Source organism: Hypanus sabinus, chromosome 11 (assembly GCF_030144855.1).
Source record: "Hypanus sabinus isolate sHypSab1 chromosome 11, sHypSab1.hap1, whole genome shotgun sequence".
NCBI lineage: Eukaryota > Metazoa > Chordata > Chondrichthyes > Myliobatiformes > Dasyatidae > Hypanus > Hypanus sabinus.
Genome location: NC_082716.1, coordinates 59,133,093 through 59,153,278, shown reverse-complemented (window position 1 = coordinate 59,153,278; position 20,186 = coordinate 59,133,093). Strand labels below are relative to the sequence as shown.

The window sequence follows — 20,186 nt, the reverse complement described above, 5'->3', positions numbered from 1 at the left end:
TGGAGTGGTAGGTGAGGACAAGGGGAACCCTATCCCTCGCGGGGTGGTGGGAGGATGGGGTTACAGCAGATGTGCGTGAAAACTGAAGATACACTGAAGAAAAGGTAGGTTTTACCTTCATGCTAAAATACTAATTGGGAAAATGAAGAACAAAAGAGTTCTACAAAGGGAGGTGGCCAATCAAACACTAAGATGAAAATCTGCTGGCAACAGAGTGGAATGATACCATTCAATCTTCACCAAGGAAGACGATGCTGTTGGAGTATCAACATGAAATTCTGGACTGGATCAAAAATTGACATTTGGAATTATAGCCACACTGAACATAGATAAGGTATCTGGGTTGTTGTATCTAAGGTTGCTAATGGATGAAAGAAAATTGCTGAGACCTTGGTCATAATTTTGCATATATCTATAGTATTGGGAGAAGTGCCTAAGGACGGGAAAAGTTGCAATATTACATCTTTATAAATAAAACAGTGTAGAAATAAAGTCAAATACCTACTTGGTGATAAGGAAATTTTGAGAAACAAAATCTGGGACAGATTTGGAAGTCACGTGAACATGTATGGATCAAAGAGATAGAGGCAGCATAGTGACACAAGAAACTGCAGATGCTGGACCAGCTCTAATGCAGGCTTCAACATAAAATTTTGGCAATTGCTCCCAGATTTGCTACTCGAGTTCCTTCAGCAGAATGTTGCTAAAACCAGCATGGATTTGTTTAAGGCAAGTAATCTCCAGCTGATAGAGTTTGGAGATGAAGGATCGGAGGATAGATGTGGTAAATATTATTGATGTATTTTATATTGAAGTACAGTAATGTAAAATAAATGTAGTGAGGGTTGTTTTTGGATGTAAAGAGAGATCGGAGGACCAGCTGAAGCTCTTTTACATAAACTTGGTAAGACTCAATGGGTTAAATGTCATCATACTGCACACAAACCATTCTGTAAACCCATGATCATTTGTAATTAACAAGCTTTCTCCACTCTGTCTTAACCAACATATCATGGCTTATGTGGTCCAAAATTTCATGGTCTCCACCCCATCACAAACCTTTCTCTTTTCTGCAGAAAAAAATGGAAGCAGGAGTAGGCCATTCAGCTTTGTGCTCAGACCATCATTAAAGAAGAATGTGGTTGATCTTTTACCTCAGTATGATTAGTCTGCATTCAACTCCCATCCATTTTGATTTCTGCCTTAAATATACTGAGCAACTGAGACTCATATTTCCCCCTTGGGTTGAGAAGTCTTAAGAGCTGTCATATGAAGACATTTCTTTCCATCCTGACCTTTACTGGACAACACCTTATTTGTGAGGGGGTGATACCCCAGTCAGGGAAAGCATCAGCTTTGTATTTACTTTGTATAGTAACATAAGGAATATGTGTGTTTTTAAGAGATAGCTTCTCAAACTCAGCAGTGTATAGGCCCAATCTGCTTAATGACTCCTCATAATGATAAACCCTTCATTCCAGGAGTAAACCCTCTTAGCACTTACACAACTGTAGATATATCCTGTAGGGAGACCTGACCTGAACACAGTATTACATTTCTGGTTTTCTCAGGGCCCTAGGTGATTGGAGAAGATTGCAAAGAGCTCAGCGCACAGGTTATTCAACCTTTCAGAGTTTCTATTGGGGAATATTTCAGACATCCCACCTCTCCTGGAAGTTCCGAGAGTCTCCCACATATTGATAGCGGCTCCCTGACACCCGCAAATTATTGAGAGCAAACGAGCGAGAGGGAGAGAGAGAGAGAGAGAGACAGACAGACAGAGAGACAGAGAGCAAGTGACAGAGGGAGCATCCTGATTGGTCTCTCTTTGTGCTAAGTAGACCTATCAGTTTTCTCTGTGGGTGGGCTTTACAGTTGACCTCTCTCTCTCTTTCATTGTCGATCAGTTCAGTTTAGTGTCCTGCAGCACCATGGCAGAGTGTTCCAAAATAAGAAAATATAAAACGTACTTCACCCCAGACTACACTAAAGTGTACCCCTGCCTAACAGGGGTCAAAAATAATGACAGTGTTGCTTGCTGCACTGTTTGTAACAGTGACTTTTCTATTGCCCATGGTGGGTTAAGTGACTGTAAAACACATGTTGAGGTGTCATTCGTTCATTAACACAGCTAATGTTATTTAAACTAGCTAGCTAGCTGCTAAGGAGCTACTCTATTGATATCCTCCTTGATGAGGCCAAACTCCGTGTGGACTCGCTTAAAGTTGTAATAGAATAAAAAAACGACTCCACGATAATACAATCGTGAATTTTGTGAATGTGATGTCTTGCCAAATTAACAAATTCATTGACACAGACTGTTATGAACTTGAGACTTCTGGCAAAATGCTCAAATCTGCCAAGCAAGCTACATCACAGTACAAGGAAAGTTTGCAAAAGAAATAGAAAAGCTATTTGCATTAGCATTTAGCTATTAGCACCGAGACTGCCAACAAAATACTCAACAAGGAATATGTGTGTGTGTGTAAATAGTTTCATTATGTGATCAAATAAATTGTTGTGTTCCTTCATAATCAAATGTCCTGTATACGGACATCCTTGGAGGTCGACGGTGTGGGGGTGGTGCTACCTCCCTGAAATGAGTTTTTCAGGGTGGGATGTCTTGATACTTTGCTTCTCCTTCATGAGTTCACATTTATTTTTGGTAAATACAGCTGAACAAAACTTGCAAACGTTGCTTGTAGGTGTTGGCAGCCCAAGAAGGTTGTAATGCCTTCCAGGGTGGAAAAGGTATTCTGTGCAGCGGAATTGATCAGCCGCGGAGAGTGCCAGCAGGCAAGGAAGGTCGGCGTGCCGTACGTGCTCAGCAGCTCGGCAGCCTGGGAAGAGCAGTGAGCTGTCAAAAGGGGAAGGCGTCGGCACGGACGAGGAGTAGAACGTTGAGGGCAGGGCCAAGGACAAAACTAAACTTGTCAATAGATCTGTAAAGTGGGGGGAAAGTAAGCGGCTGAAACATGAGCAAAATCCTGACGGTAAAGTCCAGCGCCTACGATGACCAGAAACCGGGCACCAGCGGCCTGAGGAAGCGGGTCGGCGTGTTCGAAACCAAGGCGAACTACGCGGAGAATTTTATCCAGAGCATCGTGACAGCGGCTGCGGAGCCGGCTCAGCGGCAGGACGCTGTGTTGGTGGTCGGCGGCGACGGCCGCTACTACAACAAACATGTCATTCAGCTCATCATCCAGATATCGGCGGCCAACGGGGTAAATTGCACACACTCCGCGCACGGTAGCAAGGGAAAAGCGGGCGGTTCACTGGAGGCCGGGGGGCACCAACACCGCTGACACACCGGTTCTTTTGTCGCTAAAACTCGGAGTGGTTGTTAGATTTCATCTTCTCGTTTTTTTTTGAGGGGGGCACTGAATATGGTCCCAATGATTAACATTGCAGCTCAAAGTATAAATTAAGTGAAGAGACAGCAAGCAGATATTACGGTTAAGTCACTGCTTTGTAATGGTCAAGTATTCAGATTCAGAAAGTTGAGTCACTTTTAGTTTTAAATAGCTGTTAAGAGTCTTTCTTTATTGGCTCGTTTGGTCTTTTTAAGTTGCTGCCCTTTAGAAGCTCGGTAACTTGTTCCTGAGCGTTTGCCCTCTGACATTTTCTTATTTGTAATACGATGCTGGTGAATATTCCAGCCATGTAGGGTACTTGGTGTGTCTGATAACAATTTTATTTTATTTTTTGGCTTGGTGTTCCTGTTAATGTACAGTATTTATCCCTCAGTTTGTCTTGTCAGGCTGCCTTTGATTTAGCAGGCCCGGTTGCTATGGTTACGGATGGCCTGGTCTGTTCATGGTGAGGGGAAGAGCTTCCTTATTTTACGAGGGTCTAATATTGAACAGTAATGAGCAAATTTTTTGGAAGGGGAACAACGAGTCATTTGTCAGAAACAAATAAAAACAGTCAAATGTCGGTTTAGGGCAAAGGTGACATGAAAGATGGAGTTCAAAAATTAAAATGTGGAATTGTAACCTAGCTCGAGTCTCAGTCCAAGTGCAAAAAATTCAATACAGACTTAGTCATCATTTAGAAAACATGATATGTTTCAAAAAGAGGAAGCATAGTTTTGAGTAGCTCTGAATTTTCATTTTCATGAAGTTAATGAAATATGCTCTATAAACTTGTATGCTGCCTGTGACTAGTGATGTTATGCTGCAATCTGCTTTGGGACTTCTGCTGTCTGTGATATATATAGATGACCTGGATGATATTGTAGAGTTGGATGGGTTAATAAGTTTGCAAATGAAACAAAGAGTGGACATTACAGACAGTGTAGAAGATTGCCAAAGGTTACTACAGTGGGATATAGTTTAATTCCAGATCTGGGTGGAGAAATGGCAGATGCAGTTTAATCTGGCCGGATATGAAGTGTTGTACTTTGGGAGATCACATGTAAAGAGACAGTCTACTATTAATGGCAAGACCCTTAATAGTGTTGATGTACAAAGGAATCCTGAGGTCCAGGTCCATAGTTCCCTGAAAGTGGCTGCACAGGTTGATAGGGTGGTAAAGAAGGCACATGGCATGCTTGCCTTTATTAGTTAAGGAATGGAGGTAGGGATTCAGGGTAAAGTGTGCAAATGGGTGTAGGATTGGCTCAAAAACAGAAAACAAATTATGGTGAGAGGATCATTTCCGTATCAAGAAGATGTTAAAAGTGGGGTTCCGCAGGGATCCATTTTGGGGTCGCTGCTGTTTTTAATTTTACATGAATGATTTGGATAAGCACGTAACAAGTAAACTAGTAAAGTTTGCAGATGACACAAAATTAGGGGATAAGGTTGATAACATTCAGGCAGCAGAATCAACACAGTTAGGTCTAAACAACATCCAGATGTGGATAGACGAATGGCAAATGAAATTTAATGTAAGTAAATGTAAAGTACTACATATAGGAATAGAAATATTAGATATAAATATACAGTGAAGGGGTCTTGAGTTAGAAAGCACACTGTATGAGAAGGATTTGGATGTCCTGGTAGACTCATCCCCAGCAACATCTAGACAATGCACAGAGGGCATTGGATTCTGATTCTGAAGTCATTTGGAAGGCTAATAGAATGTTGGCCTATATAGTGTGCTCAGTGGAGTTCAAGTCTAAAGACACTTGTTTCAAGCTGTATAATGTGCTTGTGAGGTCACACTTTGAGTACTGTGTACAATTTTGGTCTCGCCATGTTTTGTGAGGGAGTGAAGGCACTGGAGAGACGCCAGAGAAGGGTGACAAGACTCATTCCAGGTTTACAGGGCATGAGCTATGAAGAAAGATTGAAATAATACCTTTTTAGCCTATGTAGACATAGAATGAGAGGATATATGATAGAAATGTTCAAAATCATTAAGGGTATAAGTAAGGTGGATGCCAGCTGCTACTTCAAAATTAATCCATCAACGAGGACATGGGGCCATAGGCCAAGACTGGTTAAAGGGAGATTTCAGACTAACATCAGGAAGCATTTGTTTACACAGCAAGTTGTGGACACATGGAACAAATTACTTAGTTGTGTAGTTAAGATAGTTATTTCAACACACTACATGAATCGGAATTTGGCAAGTTTTGTTGATCCGAATGGCCTATTCTTGCCAAAAAATTTCTGATGTTCTAATCTCTGTGTTACTGGATGGGTTTCTCCTAGTTCTCCAGTTTCCTTCTATATACAATGGGAATTTTTGATGGAATGCTTTTAGCAGCTAGTGTACACCTTGGTCTAAATGGCCTCTTTTGTCATATGAAATGTGAAATATTGCATTTGAATATATAATAGCGTACATCTCCTTATGAACCCTCAATATACTAGAGAAGCTGAGATCCTGGAAATCTGTGCAGTGCCTTTATTGGGAATTGTGTGCTCACTTCAGCTGGATAGGTACTGGTGTTATAAGAATGATGGCAATGAAAAATGAAGCCATAACCAAACTGTTCACAGCATAGAAAAGCAAAGATCTTATCACTGGCTCCAAAATCAGACTATGTAATAGTTTGGTGAGCAGCCTTTTCCTATGCATTTTGATGACATTCACACAAGAATGATAAACATTTGATGTAGATTACAGATAATTCTATTCTTTGTTACTTGCAAGGGTTAAGTTCTACCACTCCTACCAGGGATGGTAGGGGACTTCCAGCGCATTGTTTACAAAGCATTCTTTTTATACATAAGAACAAGATGGGTTTACTATTTCCAGCTAGCTCAGTCCTTCTGACACATTTGTTGTAGTCTGCCATCTGTGGTTGACTCCTCTCTGCTACTTACTTATTCTTGCACAATGTTCAGTACCATGAGTGCTCACAGTCACGTATTCCTTTAGTAAGCCTGTTTCTTGTAGTCATATTCATATATTGCAACCTATTAGCTTTGCATCTTCTCCATTTTGTTGCATCAAATATTTACAAAGGAAAAAGAAGTTCAATATACATTTCCACATTCTCTCCTTTTTGGCACCCCATGACAACATACATTCAATATTATCAGGATTTACAAAGGAAATTAAGTCTTTAAGGATATAATGATTCAGCTCTCACGGCTTTCACCTTTTATCTCATCCATTACCAGCGAATTCCCAAAACCCTAATACCCCCTCTTTTTCAGTCCCACTACTGAGCACAAGAATCACAATAAGATTATTGCCATTATTATTGAACCAATGGTTATTCCATAATTTAAGACAGTAGCCCCCCTCTATCCTCCCAGCATCCCAAATGACCACCAGCTTCCTGGAGATTTATAATTGCTGAACTGTTTGCTAACATTCCTAATTCTATCTGCAGCGTCTGAAATATAATCTCTCAGATGAGTTGTTTTCAGATTTGTCAGGTATGTAGGTGAAACACTTGCCCAATTAAAGCATGTGTGCCTCCTTTTTCAGCTAATTTATAGTCTATGGCCATTCGGTTTTGCAGAACTACAGTTTGTACTGCCACTAACTCTGCCAATATTTCAGAAATTGCTTTTTGTCCCTCATCAAGGGAGTCAGATGTGTCATTTGCTAATATCTCAAGGGTGGAAGTTATGTTAATCAATTCTCAAGCAGCTTTTCCCGTCCCATATTTTTGGGAACGCTATCATCCAGAAACTTTCGGCTTCAGTTATGTTCCACTACCTCCTTTTTATATGATGCTGTTTATGTCCCAAACATATGTCTGATGTATGAAGGGTACCACATATCCTAAATAACAGCAGCCCTTCCAACTCCAAGGGAACCATAGATAAGCTCGCTCACCACTTATCCAGTATGTGCCATTTAATGCCCAAGGCACCCCTTGTGAAGTTCTTTTACTAGTTACCACTCTTATTCCAATCCATGAACTGACTCCTATCTTCCCTCTTACACCAGCACTGATCAACTGTCTGCGGGATAACATGCAATGCAGGGGGTCTTAGTCTTGTCAAATTTTATTTGGGGAACCACCAACCCATGAAACATTTATTCCACGTGGAATTAGTTTTCCCAATATTATTCAGTGGTCCCTTTGTTTGGTTCCCCTCATTACTACTAAAATGGTCTGGGGATGTTCAGCCATCTGAACAATTCCGCTACTAAGGTTAAGTTGTTTTCCAAAGAACCAGGGGCCAAATGATGACAGCTTATACTTCTACCAGTATTGAGTGGTACTGGTAGAAAGGGTACACTAATCTCTGCATGTACTTGGACCACCATTCAGACCCAGCAGCTTAATACATTAATTCTGTTGGCATATTCATGCGACATGTGTAAAAAGGAATTCTGGCCATTTTCCTCTGTCAGGAAGAGGGTAACCACAATCACCAGTTTAGTTAACTGCTTCGTCATGGTGTTATGTCATCTGGCACCTTCTCACGATGAGGGGTGTGAATCCAGGTTGTTCTGTCTCTTACCTTGATGGCAGCGTTGGTGACTGACAGCATTGGTGACCAGTAACACCTGAAATGGTCTCCAGTCTCAGATTTGTGGCATTTAATGTCTGCTGTAGTTTGCTGGGCTTCTTTCACCTGTTGATGATATTTAGTAAGGCTCTTTGTTAAGGCAATGTAATAATTCAGCATATTCTCGTCCAGATTATATATATTCAGTTGCTTAATCCCTAGGGGTTAATCAGATGGCATGCACAAAGATCTGCCCATTATAATTTCAAGTGGGGATAGGCCCATGGTTCTATTGGCAGCAGCTTGAATGGTCATCAGAACCAAAGGTAATACCTGCTTCCACCTTAACCCTGTTTCCTCACATGATTTTCCTAGTTTGTTCCATTCCTTATTTCTACTAAACCTGCTGATCGAAAATGGCAGCTACAATGAAAATGCTGATCTATCCATAAAGCTTTATATAATTCCTTAATTAGCTTACCAATAAAATGGTACCATTATCACTGGATAGTTTCCAAGGAATCCCAAATCGTGGGATTATTTCCTTTAACAAACATTTTGCCTCTGTAACTGTATCACTTTCCTATAAGAAAATGTTTCAACCCACAGCAAAAATACATCAATAAATACCAATACATATTTATATCCTTCATTTGGTGGTAGCTCAATAAAGTCCATCTGCTAGTGGGGTACCAGCTTTCCAAAATTTTATAAGGCACGTATGTACGGACGTACTTACTGCCCATTATGCTGCTGGCATCTAGGGCAGCAGTGAAGGTCCTCCATTTCTGGCTGTGTTCAGGGCTTCCTTCATCATGTCAGTAGCTTTCTCTCAGATTTCACTACTGTCAGTCATGCAAGTCATGGGTGAAGACTCAGGAATACTGTCGCACTCAGATTCTTAATTGCTGTTTCTGTAACAATTTTGTTTTACCAGTCAATGTTGTTAGCCCTGAGCTGAATCCCCAAGCCTGGAGGACTCTTAGTTTGGCCTCTACCCTTTGACATGTTTGGCATAGGTGACCATACCAAGAGCCAAAGCATAAAGCCCTGACTGCAGCCAAAATACTCTCCAGATCATTGAGGCATGCAAGCCACCAAACCATGACAAGGTTGTGGGCTTCCTGGAGGCACATATACGTTGCCTATATATTTATCTTTTTACCTCATATGCCTGGAGTGTACCAGGTCTGACTTGTTTGATCAATTATCTCCCTTTTTCCCATATGTGTGAATTTGTGAACATAGCAGGCAATCCGTGGTATCAATTTTACTGATGCAGCCTCACGTCCATCTGAGTGCTACCACAAGCCGTAATGTTGCTGACAACCCATCTTTTCCCATTTTCTTTTCTCATCCAATTCTGCCTCAGACTGGTACTTTTGCACACCCACCAACTGCACAAATTGCAATTTTCGTTTTGAGACCTTGTGTCCTTTTGCAGTTAATTTGTGCAGTAGATGAAGGGAGTCATGCTCAAAGGTTTCTTGCTTGGGAAGGTCAACAGGAGATCATCCATGTACTGTAATTACAGTAGAGCTCCTGGTGAGGTTCTTTACCTTTTTCTGTTTCCACTTTACATGACAAAACACTGGTTGTATCAAAATTATTTTCCAAGCAATCTCAATATGTCAAAGGTGTCGAGCAATATCTTTTATGTTCTGTCTGAAATATCTGGAATACAGATGCACGAATTTCCAGTTTACTTAACCTGAATTTCTGGTCAGTGCAGAATCAGAGTTTCTCTAAAATCAGCTCCATGGAAACAAATAAAGAAACACAAACCAAAAAAATCACAGACAAGACAAAACTAAAATCCATTCATAAGGTATTGATGGAGCAATACCGTATCTCCCACCTAGGTAGCCTCCTTCCTGCCGGCATGAACATCCAACCCACTGACCTCCGTTGATACCCCTACCCCCCACCCTTACCCCCATCCCTATCTATTACTTTAGTCTGGTTCTCTTTCTCTCTCTTTTTCCCCCCTCACTATAATCTCTCCCCTCAGCCCTACCTTCCTTTCTCTTTTATTTCCCATAATTCTCCACCTTTCCCCAGCCCATTTCCCTCCAGCCTATCACTTCCCAGCTCTCTACTTTATCCCTCCCCCCACTTCTTATCCCCCCTCGACCATCCCATGTTACTTCACTCCTGATGAAGGGTTTTGGCCTGAAACGTCGTCACTACCTCCTCCCATAGATGCTGTCTGGCCTGCTGAGTTCTGCCAGCATTTTGTAATTTTTATTTATTTCCAGCATCTGCAGATTCACTCATGTATCCATACTTGTACTGTTCTTCCTTGCAAGTCACCTCAAAACTTAGAATAAACAGATAATTTTCATTGTGAAAACTTACACACATTTTACAAGGTACCAAGGGAAAAACTGCTACATGGGACCCTGACACATGAATCACGTGAACACATTTTAAAACACAAAAGTGAAACCATACCAGAGTAAAATATTTGGTCTAAGGTAGAAGATTAATTTGATCTTTCCATTATTAATAGAGCAAACATAAATCATCGTCTCCATCTCCAAATCTGTCTTCATTCTCTCTCTCCCCCTGTACAATCAGACAAATTTGAGAAAATATGATTTTTAAGCACATTTCTTACAGTCTTTTACATATATTACGACATATTAGATTACCACTTTGGGGTTGTTTACTCCATTTTGTCACATCAAATGGTTACAGAAAATACAAAGTTCACTGCATATTTTCACAATACCTACCTGCTACTGAAACCAAGAAGTTTCCAGAAAAATAGACTGCAATCACTGGAAAACTCACTGAACAATTATGTGCATGGTTTTTTATATATATTTCTTTTAATTCAAGCACAAGAAAACTAAGAGTACTATACTCCAACAAAAGCAAACAGTGGAAATAAATGGATCATTCTCAATTCACAGGCTGGGACTGGTACTTGGACCCCATTTATTCATAGTCTGATATTTCCAGGTTTAGATGATCAGATTACATCTGATAGAATGGTGATAGGGAGAATGATGTAAGGAAGTTTCAAGGGGATATAGATCAGCTGAGTGGGCAAAAACATGCTTAATGCAAAAGACATACTTTGATAATAAATGTACTTTGAATCCTTTGGGGAAAAAGTTATGGATTTTGACCAACAAAATAGAGAAAACAAAATGATTATTACATGGTAGGTGATTGAATAACATTTATGTTCAAAATGAAAAAAACTGTTCACTTGCACAACTCAATGAAAGTCAACTTCTGGTGAAGGAAGCAATTAAGAAGCTGAATGATATGTTGCCATTTGTTACAATAGGATTTGACCATAAGACTAAAGATATTTTAATGAAATTATAAGATCACACTTGTCCCTTTTGTGAACAGTTTGATTTTACTAAAGAAGGAATATAGTGTACCAGCCATAGAATCCAGCAAAGGCTGCTTCCCGCAATGATGGATTTGACTTATAAGGTTGAATAGGCCTGTATTCCCCAGAGTTCAGAGAAATGAAATGAGATCCCTTTAAAACTAAAAATATTCTACAAAGTTTGTTTGGCTAAATGTAGAATGCATGAAAAGTCTAAAGTCATGGATCACAGACTGGAGTAAGGGATCAGCCATTTGCGAATGTGATGAGGAGAAATATTTTTATGCAGTAGAATCTTTGAGATTCTCCACCATAGAAGGCTCTGGAGACTTGGTTATTCAGTTATTAAAAATAGAGATCCAAAAAATTCTCTGGAAGTTTTGGGAATTTAGGGAAATGGGGATATTGCAGGAAAATGGTATTAAGATAGAAGGTTGGCTATGATCAAGGGGAATGGAGCAGCAGTTTTTCCTCCTCCTACACCATCCCTTGCTTACATGAATCTATTTACCAGATTGTTTCCATCACTCTTTGAGGAAATGTTAAAAAAAATTAGAACATTCTGAGAGGAAAATCTCACATTATCACTATCTTACCATACTTTTAAAAGGTACCCTTAGATGTAGATGCCTCTACAAGAAGAAGTATTCTTTGCATCCACCTTGCCAAGACCTCTCAGAAGCTAATACCTTTCAGTCAAATCTCCTGATATTCCTTAAAAATTCAGTGTATATAAACAAACATACTTCATTGATCCAGAGGGAAATTGGGTTTCGTTACAGTTGCGCCAACCAAGAATAGTGAAGAAATATAGCAATATAAATCCATAAATAATTAAATAATAATAAGTTAATCATGACAAGTGGAAATAAGTTCAGGACCAGCCTACTGGCTCAGGGTGTCTGACACTCCAAGGGAGGAGTTGTAAAGTTTGATGGCCACAGGTAGGAATGACTTCCTATGACGCTCAGTGTTACATCTCGGTGCAGTGAGTCTCTGGCTGAATGTACTCCTGTGCCTAACCAATACATTATGGAGTGGATGGGAGTCATTGTCCAAGTTGGCATGCAACTTGGACAGCATCCTCTTTTCAGACACCACCATCAGAGAGTCCAGTTCCACCTCCACAACATCACTGGCCTTACGAATGAGTTTGTTGATTCTGTTGGTGTCTGCTACCCTCAGCCTGCTGCCCCAGCACACAACAGCAAACATGATAGCACTGGCCACCACAGACTCGTAGAACATCCTCAGCATCGTCCAGCAGATGTTAAAGGACCTCAGTCTCCTCAGGAAATAGGGATGGCTCTGACCCTTCTTGTAGATAGCCTCAGGTCTATCCTATTAAAATTTTGCCTCCTGCAGCAGCCCTTCCATTCTAGGTATTAGTCTAGTACACTTTTAAATTACTTTCATCAACATCTTTCCAGAGACATAGAAATCAATTCTTTGCAGTGTCATCCTGACAGACTTATCAATGTCCATTTTTCACTAAAACATAAATTTCCTACTTTTGTATTTGATTCTTCCAGCAAAAAAACAAGTTACTTTCAACTTTCCACATTACTTGCAACCGCATGCAACCCTTTTGTGACTCATTCTAGGGAATCTAGATACCTCTGCATTTTGGAATTCTGCATTCTCTTATTGCTTAGTTAAAGTTACATGTTTTACAATTACCTCTTTATAACTTTGCCCACTTGCTTATTATCTTTTTGTAACTTTCAAACTGTGTCAAACAGCAATACTCTGTACAGTTAGAAATTGAGTCAGAATTTTATACACGTGCTTAATTTATCCTTCTCTTAATACACAGTATTCACACTAACAACACTTAAGACTACTAAAGCAAGTTGGTTAGGATAGCACCAAAACCAGATGACTGGCTTGATACATGATTTCAAGCTTCTCCACTTACAATCTCCTCATCCCAAATATAGGGGCTTCCTTTTGATTCTTAGCATTCATTTCTAGAGGTATAGAATATAAGAGCAGGGATGTGATGTTGAGGCTCTATAAGGCACTCGTGAGACCACACTTGGAGTATTATGTACAGTTTTGGGCTCCTTATTTTGGAAAGGATATACTGACATTGGAGGGGGTTCAGAAAAGATTCATGAGAATGATTCCAGGAATGAAATGGTTACTGAATGAGGAACATCTGGCAGCTCTTGGGCTGTATTCTCTGCAGTTCAGGAGAACGAGGGAGAATCTCATAGAAACATTCTGAACATTAAAAGGCCTAAACAAATTAGATATGGCAAAGTTATTTCCCATACTGGGGAGTCTAGGACAAGAGGGCACGACTTCAGGATTGAAGAACGTCCATTTAGAACAGAGATGTGGAGAAATTACTTTAGTCAGAGGGTGGTAAATCTGTGGAATTTTCAGGAATATACATGGAGCACTGCTACCAAAAGAATTAACATTGATCAAATATGCCCACCACCCACACCATGCTCTCTTGTCACTACTGCCGTCAGGCATGAGGTACAGAAGCTTTACGTCCCACACCAGCAGGTTCAGGAACAGTTATTGCCCTACAACCATTAGGCTCCCGAACCTGCATTGATAACTTCAATCACCATTACTCTGAACTGATTCAATGATCTACAGACTCCTCTTCAAGCACTTTTAACAACTCATGTTCTCAGTATTAATTTTTACTTGCAGTTTATCTTCTTTGACACATTGGTTGATTGTCATTCTTTGTTTCCGTTCATGTAACGTTTTCATAATTTTATTGTATTACTTCCCCCCGTAAATGCCTGCAAGAAAATGAATCTCAAGGTAGTATATGGTAACATATGTGTATTTTGATAATTATTTTGAACTTTGATACAATAAAGACATAGCCAAAGGCTTTGGAAGATGGATTCATGAATCAGAGAGTAGTGCCCAGTTCTGGATTTGCAGGGGTTTGTGTTCATCTTCTCAAGCTATTTAATGGAGGGGGTTCAGAAAAGTTTTTACATACTTCCACTGGGATGCCAATGAAAGCTTAAGAAGTTCTGAAACTCTGTTTGCAACAAAGGTTCAGAACATGGAAGTTCAATTCTTGGTATTCTTGATAGCACAGAAGTACTATCAGTTCAAAAAACTGAGTCATGAAGCTGTATGTGCTACTCCTTCCTCCACAATGTGTTCAAACACCTTGCCATTGTAATAGCAGTAAGCTCCATACGACGGATGGAAACTGACTTCAATGGAGCCACCCTAGATTTTCCTATTATAAAAGCACTGTGCACCTGAGAGTGTGAGTTATGCAACAATAGATAGGTCACTGCTCTGGAGCCATCTTCACTTGCATCTGTAAAGTGGTCTAACTGTGTAGCAGTAACTTCTCCAAAATCCAAGGGCTTTAAACTTCTAACAGCTTTGAAGTCTTCCAACTGGTAGAGTTCTTTCAGCCAGCTTGTCCACTCATAAGCAAGTGATTTTGATATAGTGTCATCCTAGCCTAGCCCTTTCTTGCGTAAATTTTGTAGAATCTTCTTAGTAGATAGCACCATTGGACACAAGATTTATAAAGATCATGGATGGAACCAACTGTGGAGGGGATCTGGTGAGTTGTCTAGCTTGGACTGTGATCCTAAACCTGAAACTATCAGACTCAGTGCACCATTGCACACCCAGTACTCTCTCCATAGAAGATATATCTTAATCCAAATCCTTCATGTCTTTCATCCTTTGCTCTTCTGGTATCACTATGTCTGATGATTATCCACTTTGTGAATCAAAAGCCGCTTTTAGCACAAATGGATACAAGATCATGAGGGAGAGAAATACCTCATCTTTCACAGAGGACACTGACACAAGACAGTCATCAACATAGAAGCAATGTAAAACCTTATCCACCATCTCGCAGCTGAATGGTTCTTTATTGTCCTCTGTGCATTTCCTAGGGGCAAAGGTGGCACAGCTCAGTGATGAAGTTGCTCCAAAGAAATGTACCACCAATTCTAAAATCCACCATATCTTGGCTAAGGTCAACATTAGACCAACACAGAAACCTCAGCAGATCTGCGTCTTCTGCCGCTACTTTAACCTGATGAAACATTGATCTAATATCTGCCATTATCACCAGTGGTTCTTTTCTGAATCTGGTTAAGACTCCTATCAGTGAGCTGGTAAGAACTAGTCTGAACTGAGCATTAAGAAATATTCCCTGAAAAATCGCTCCACAATCAAATACAACACAAAGTTGTTCTTTTCCAGGGTGATAAACACCATGATGTGGAATATACCAGACTTTCCTATTACTATATTCCAGATCCTCTGCTGGCACTTAGTCAACGTAACCGTTGGAGATGATATTCTTGAAAGCTGTTTAATCAGTGTGAAATGACAAATCCTTCTTAGATCTCTTCCTTAGATATAGAGCATGCTGTTCTTCAATCTTCCTGATATTTGGCATGTTTACTTGCTTCTTTCTTAAAGTAAACTAATCTGGTAGTGACCATTAACCAATTTTGCAGAATTCGTAACCAACTTCAAGAACTTGAGATCTTCCCTTGACAAACCAGGTTGTTCATCTTGACTGAATTTAGCGAACTCTGTCTTGATTTGCCACTGCCAAAGTTCATGCGGCTGTACACAGTCTCTCCTATCACCTTTATTTCCTTTTAGTTGTCCGTTATTCTTATTGCATAAGCTCCATTATTAACGCTGTGAATCACTTGCAAAAGGACCAATGCTTCAAACGTACTCATCCCTATCAGCAACTCAATTTCTGACAAATGGACATGTTTCCCTGGAGATCCGTCTTATCATGGAATGTTCCCTTTGTGGTCAAGCATACTTTACTGTGTATAGATGTTAGATAATTCTCAATAGTTTTTACTATCTAAGTCAGCCATTTCCACTTAAATAATGTAGTTGTCATGACTTTCTCTTGACTCGTGGTGCATGAGAGAATGTGTGTCCTTTTTCCTGTGAGGTTGAGCTTGTTCCCAAGGCCCACTGTACAGAGCACTACTGTACTCCCTTGATTTAGGAAAGCATCTGTAACCAATTTTTTGTTGCCCTTCTTAGACTTCATTTATACAGAATTATGGGAAGTTTACAATGATAATAGTAAGATCATTAGATACCAGGGTCTCGGTATGATTCTTTCACAGCTTGTTTAGATTCTGCACCCTTTCATAAGAGAGAATATAAAGTTATGCTGGGATGCTTGCCACTGCATACCTTGCATGAAAGGCATTTCCTGTAATCCCTGCTGATGTGTTCTGTATACACACAGCTAAAACACACCATTTTCCTCTAGAAAGGCAGTCTTCTAACTATGAGCCATTTTCTGCAGCTGAGGGAACATGTGTCCACCCTCGCAGAAGAGACAAACACTTTGATGTCGAGACCATGTCCCTTCCATTAGCTCCTGCTTTATTTTTAGCTTTACTTCTCATAGCAGCCACGGTAGTGGCAAAGCTGCCTCCTTTAGCTTTAGAATGAAGTTGTGAGTTTTGTTCACATCTTTGCTTATTGTCAGTGATGTAGCATTCTGTATATTCCCAAACACCAGGTCTGTAGCAATCTTTATTTGCCTTTCAATAAAATCAACAATGTCAGTGAAAGTAGTCTTATGGAAATGCCTTTCTTACAGCTCACAGACCACTGTTCTCCATTCATCCCTAGGCATACAGGGCAATTTCTTTATGGCAGTTGGCATGTTCAGCTCACGTATGTGCTGCACTTCTTCTATGGCATTGCAACAGCTTCTCAGAAAGAGATTGTAGTCTTGAAGAGCTTTCGTGTATTCAGATTTGTTAGGTACCCAAAAACGAACCTTTTGCATGTAGATAGAGGCAGTTTTCTGTTCCTTACCAAAATGTTCCTGTAAAGCCAAAGTCTTTGCATATGCTTTCTTCGGGTCAACATGCTGGCAACTTCTGACAAGTTCACTAGGGTGACCCCTAGTGTACTGTTCAAGGAATCAGTCAGTCACAGCGTACTGTTCAAGGAAACAGTAAGTCAAAATAGCTATCAGTCTTGCCTTCAACACTGTTTTCAAAAGCCTTTATGAATGCATGATATTACAGTGATCACTATAGAAGATTTGTATCTCTCTTTCAGGCAAAGATGGATTGTATTGTTGTTGTGCCAATAAGATTGTAATTTCACTTTGCTTCCTCATAATATCAGTATACTATTTTAATCTGTATTGTCTGAAACAAGAGTGTTTCCATGCTGTAAGACCTTCAAGCTGTGAGATATGATATAGGTTCAGAGTCCCTCATAAGTGCAGGCTGAGAGTAAACACCCTGAACTATCTCATGAGTGTCTTGTTCATGCATCCCAAACACTTGAGGAGCAAATAAATCAACACTGAGATTGGAGTGTTTATTTTTTTTCTCTCTGCCTTTCCAATATAGGAACTCATACCATAGGACAGCCCTGCTGGAGCACTTTTAGCTCTTGTCATACTTGAAACACCCAGTATACAACTTTGGTCATCTATGCAACAATTTCTTCCTGCAACTTAGGCTGTTTCTTCCCTTTCCATACATGTTCCTCTTGCTTTCCAGTGCATGTTTGTCCTTCAGTAATCATTGACGTGTGATTATTGTAGCTAAATCAGCCTTTATTTTAATGTATGCAGAGGATGTATTTGAGAAAGAAGATGTTCTTTCTGCAGCAGAACTTCAAGCACTGACATTTGACACATTGTCTTGTGGGACTACATTATCCTGTGGGTCCTCTGATATATGCGTAGTCAAAACATGCCTTAGAACTTACAAAACATCATATAATGGAAGGTGAGACATATACTGTCTTGTTAAACAACATGACCTTCATTGTAATATGTTTGGGTCAACCATTGTTTCATATCCTCAGTGAATGCATAACTAAGGCTATCAATGTTTGTAAAACATCTATTTTGTTTTCTCTGTTCATCCTTGGGAAGTAATGAGATTCGTATGTGATATTGCTTATCAATAGCTTCATAGAGAAGAGTCAAGTCCTCAAGATAGGATGGTACTTTGTAAGACATTTTCCTTATTTTCCATAAGGTCCTTAATTGATGGTATTATACTTTTAGTTTTGTTAACATTTCTTTTATACTTGAAGTCTTTCGATTCTACCCACTAAAGCTTTCAAAGTTAAATTTCTCTTTTGACCCCAAATTCAAGGTCGCTGATGTCAGTTCCATACTTCAATTCACTTGTGTTACTTTCTTCTTTTTGTGCCATTTACAATTACTTCCTTGTTTGCCTGCAGCAAGTTCGCATAATGCATTGGCGATATTCCATTCAGTAAACATAGGCAACAAACAAACTGTCCGTGCACCCACAGTGTTTAAACCAGACCAAGCAAACAGTGTTTAGTTCAAACATCAGCAAGTGGAAGAATATTTCTGCATTTCAGTAAAACAAGGCAATGGACCCTCAGGCAAACACCACACATTTGAGCAATGGTCCCCAATGGATGGGCAGCGCTGACCACTCAATTGTGTTCAAACCACAAACACACAGCATGAATCAACAAAAGGTCGTGGACATTCCTACCACAAACTGCTCTTTCAATTTCACCAATAGATCTGAGGCACTCCTTTGCTTTAAACTGGTGTTTGTTTGGTATAACTATATTTTTGTTGATGAAGTATAGCGGTTCCTTGAAATTAAACCAAAAACACTGAGAGACTGAGTACGGGAGTTGACGCTGTATGATGCGCTTCCAAATAAATAAATTCCAATTCTAAAAAAAATGTTTGATCCTTTATTACAGAATGATCTTATAGTAATTTTTTAAAAAAAGTAACAAAACTAAATTAGCGATATACTAAAAATATCAGAATAAGCGTTCCAGTTAGTGTAACTAAGCAAAGATCATAAAATAGCATAATTAGGGGCAGCAAAAAAAATCATTCCCCAACTCACTGCCCTCAACTAGACTAACCAAGACAAAGCTTGAATATATAATTATACTTATTTGCTTCTACCACATCCAACCCACATGACAAATTACCCATAATAATGTGTGCAATACAAATTACAATACAGACAGAAAATAGATACATGCACACTTCCTACACACCTTTGCTATCTTCATCCAAGTCATCTATATAACAAATGTAGAAAAGCCAGCACAGCAGCATTTGCTTTAGCAGAGCACTCATTACATGTTGCCAACCCACGAAAGATCCGTTTATGCCACCTTTCCTTTTACTGTTCTATAAATCTTATATGCATGCCATTGTGTTAGATGTACATAATGAGCTTATATTTTCCATAATAACTGTAATGCAACACCTTATCATAGGCCTTTTGGAAATCTGAGTTTAGTACATGCATTGATTTTTTATTATCCACAGCACATATTATTTACTTCTCCACAAAACTAATAAATTTATCAAACAAAATATTTTTATGAAAAGTAAATCTTGTTTTACCTGATTATTTCACATTTTAAGTGTCCTTACGAACTTGAAGGGAGAATATCTAATTCTTCTAAACTTGAGCACAGACCTAGGTAAGGTATCCTTTCCCCATGAAGAGAAGAGAATGTAGGATCTGTAAAACAGATTGTTTTCCTTCACTTGACAAGATGTTTCACTTCTCTTGTCAGCCATGGTTCATCCACCCTACTATCTTTTCCCTGCTTCAGTTGTACGAACCTATCCAGAACCCTGTGCGTGTTCCTTAAAGCTCTCCATTTCTGTTGTGCAGTTTCCTGAGTACATCCATTCCCAACTTATGCTCCATTATTTATGCCTAATAGTATAATAATTCTCCCCTCCCCAATTAAATACTTTCTCATACTGTCTGCTTCTAACCTTCTCCAATGCTATAGTAAAGGTCAGGAAGTTGTAACACACACAAAATGCTGGAGGAACTCATTAAGTTCGGGCAACATCTTTAGACAGTCTTGAAGAAGAAGGGCCTCGGCCCAAAATGTTGATGGTATATTCCTCTACATGTGTGTACTGTATATTTCCAGCATTTGCAGAATCTCTTGAGTTTATG

At 39.6% G+C, this 20,186-nt stretch overlaps 1 protein-coding gene across 1 annotated transcript in view; it reads left to right on the top strand.

Moving 5' to 3' along the window:
- Nucleotides 1-2,819: 2,819 nt before the first annotated feature.
- Nucleotides 2,820-20,186, top strand: part of pgm1 (phosphoglucomutase 1) — an 83,131-nt gene continuing 65,764 nt past the window's right edge. Inside the window, exon 1 of the mRNA XM_059984413.1 lies at nt 2,820-3,224. Coding sequence (XP_059840396.1) covers nt 2,976-3,224 — 249 coding nt within the window. The 5' untranslated portion in view covers nt 2,820-2,975. The remainder of the gene's footprint in view (nt 3,225-20,186) is intronic.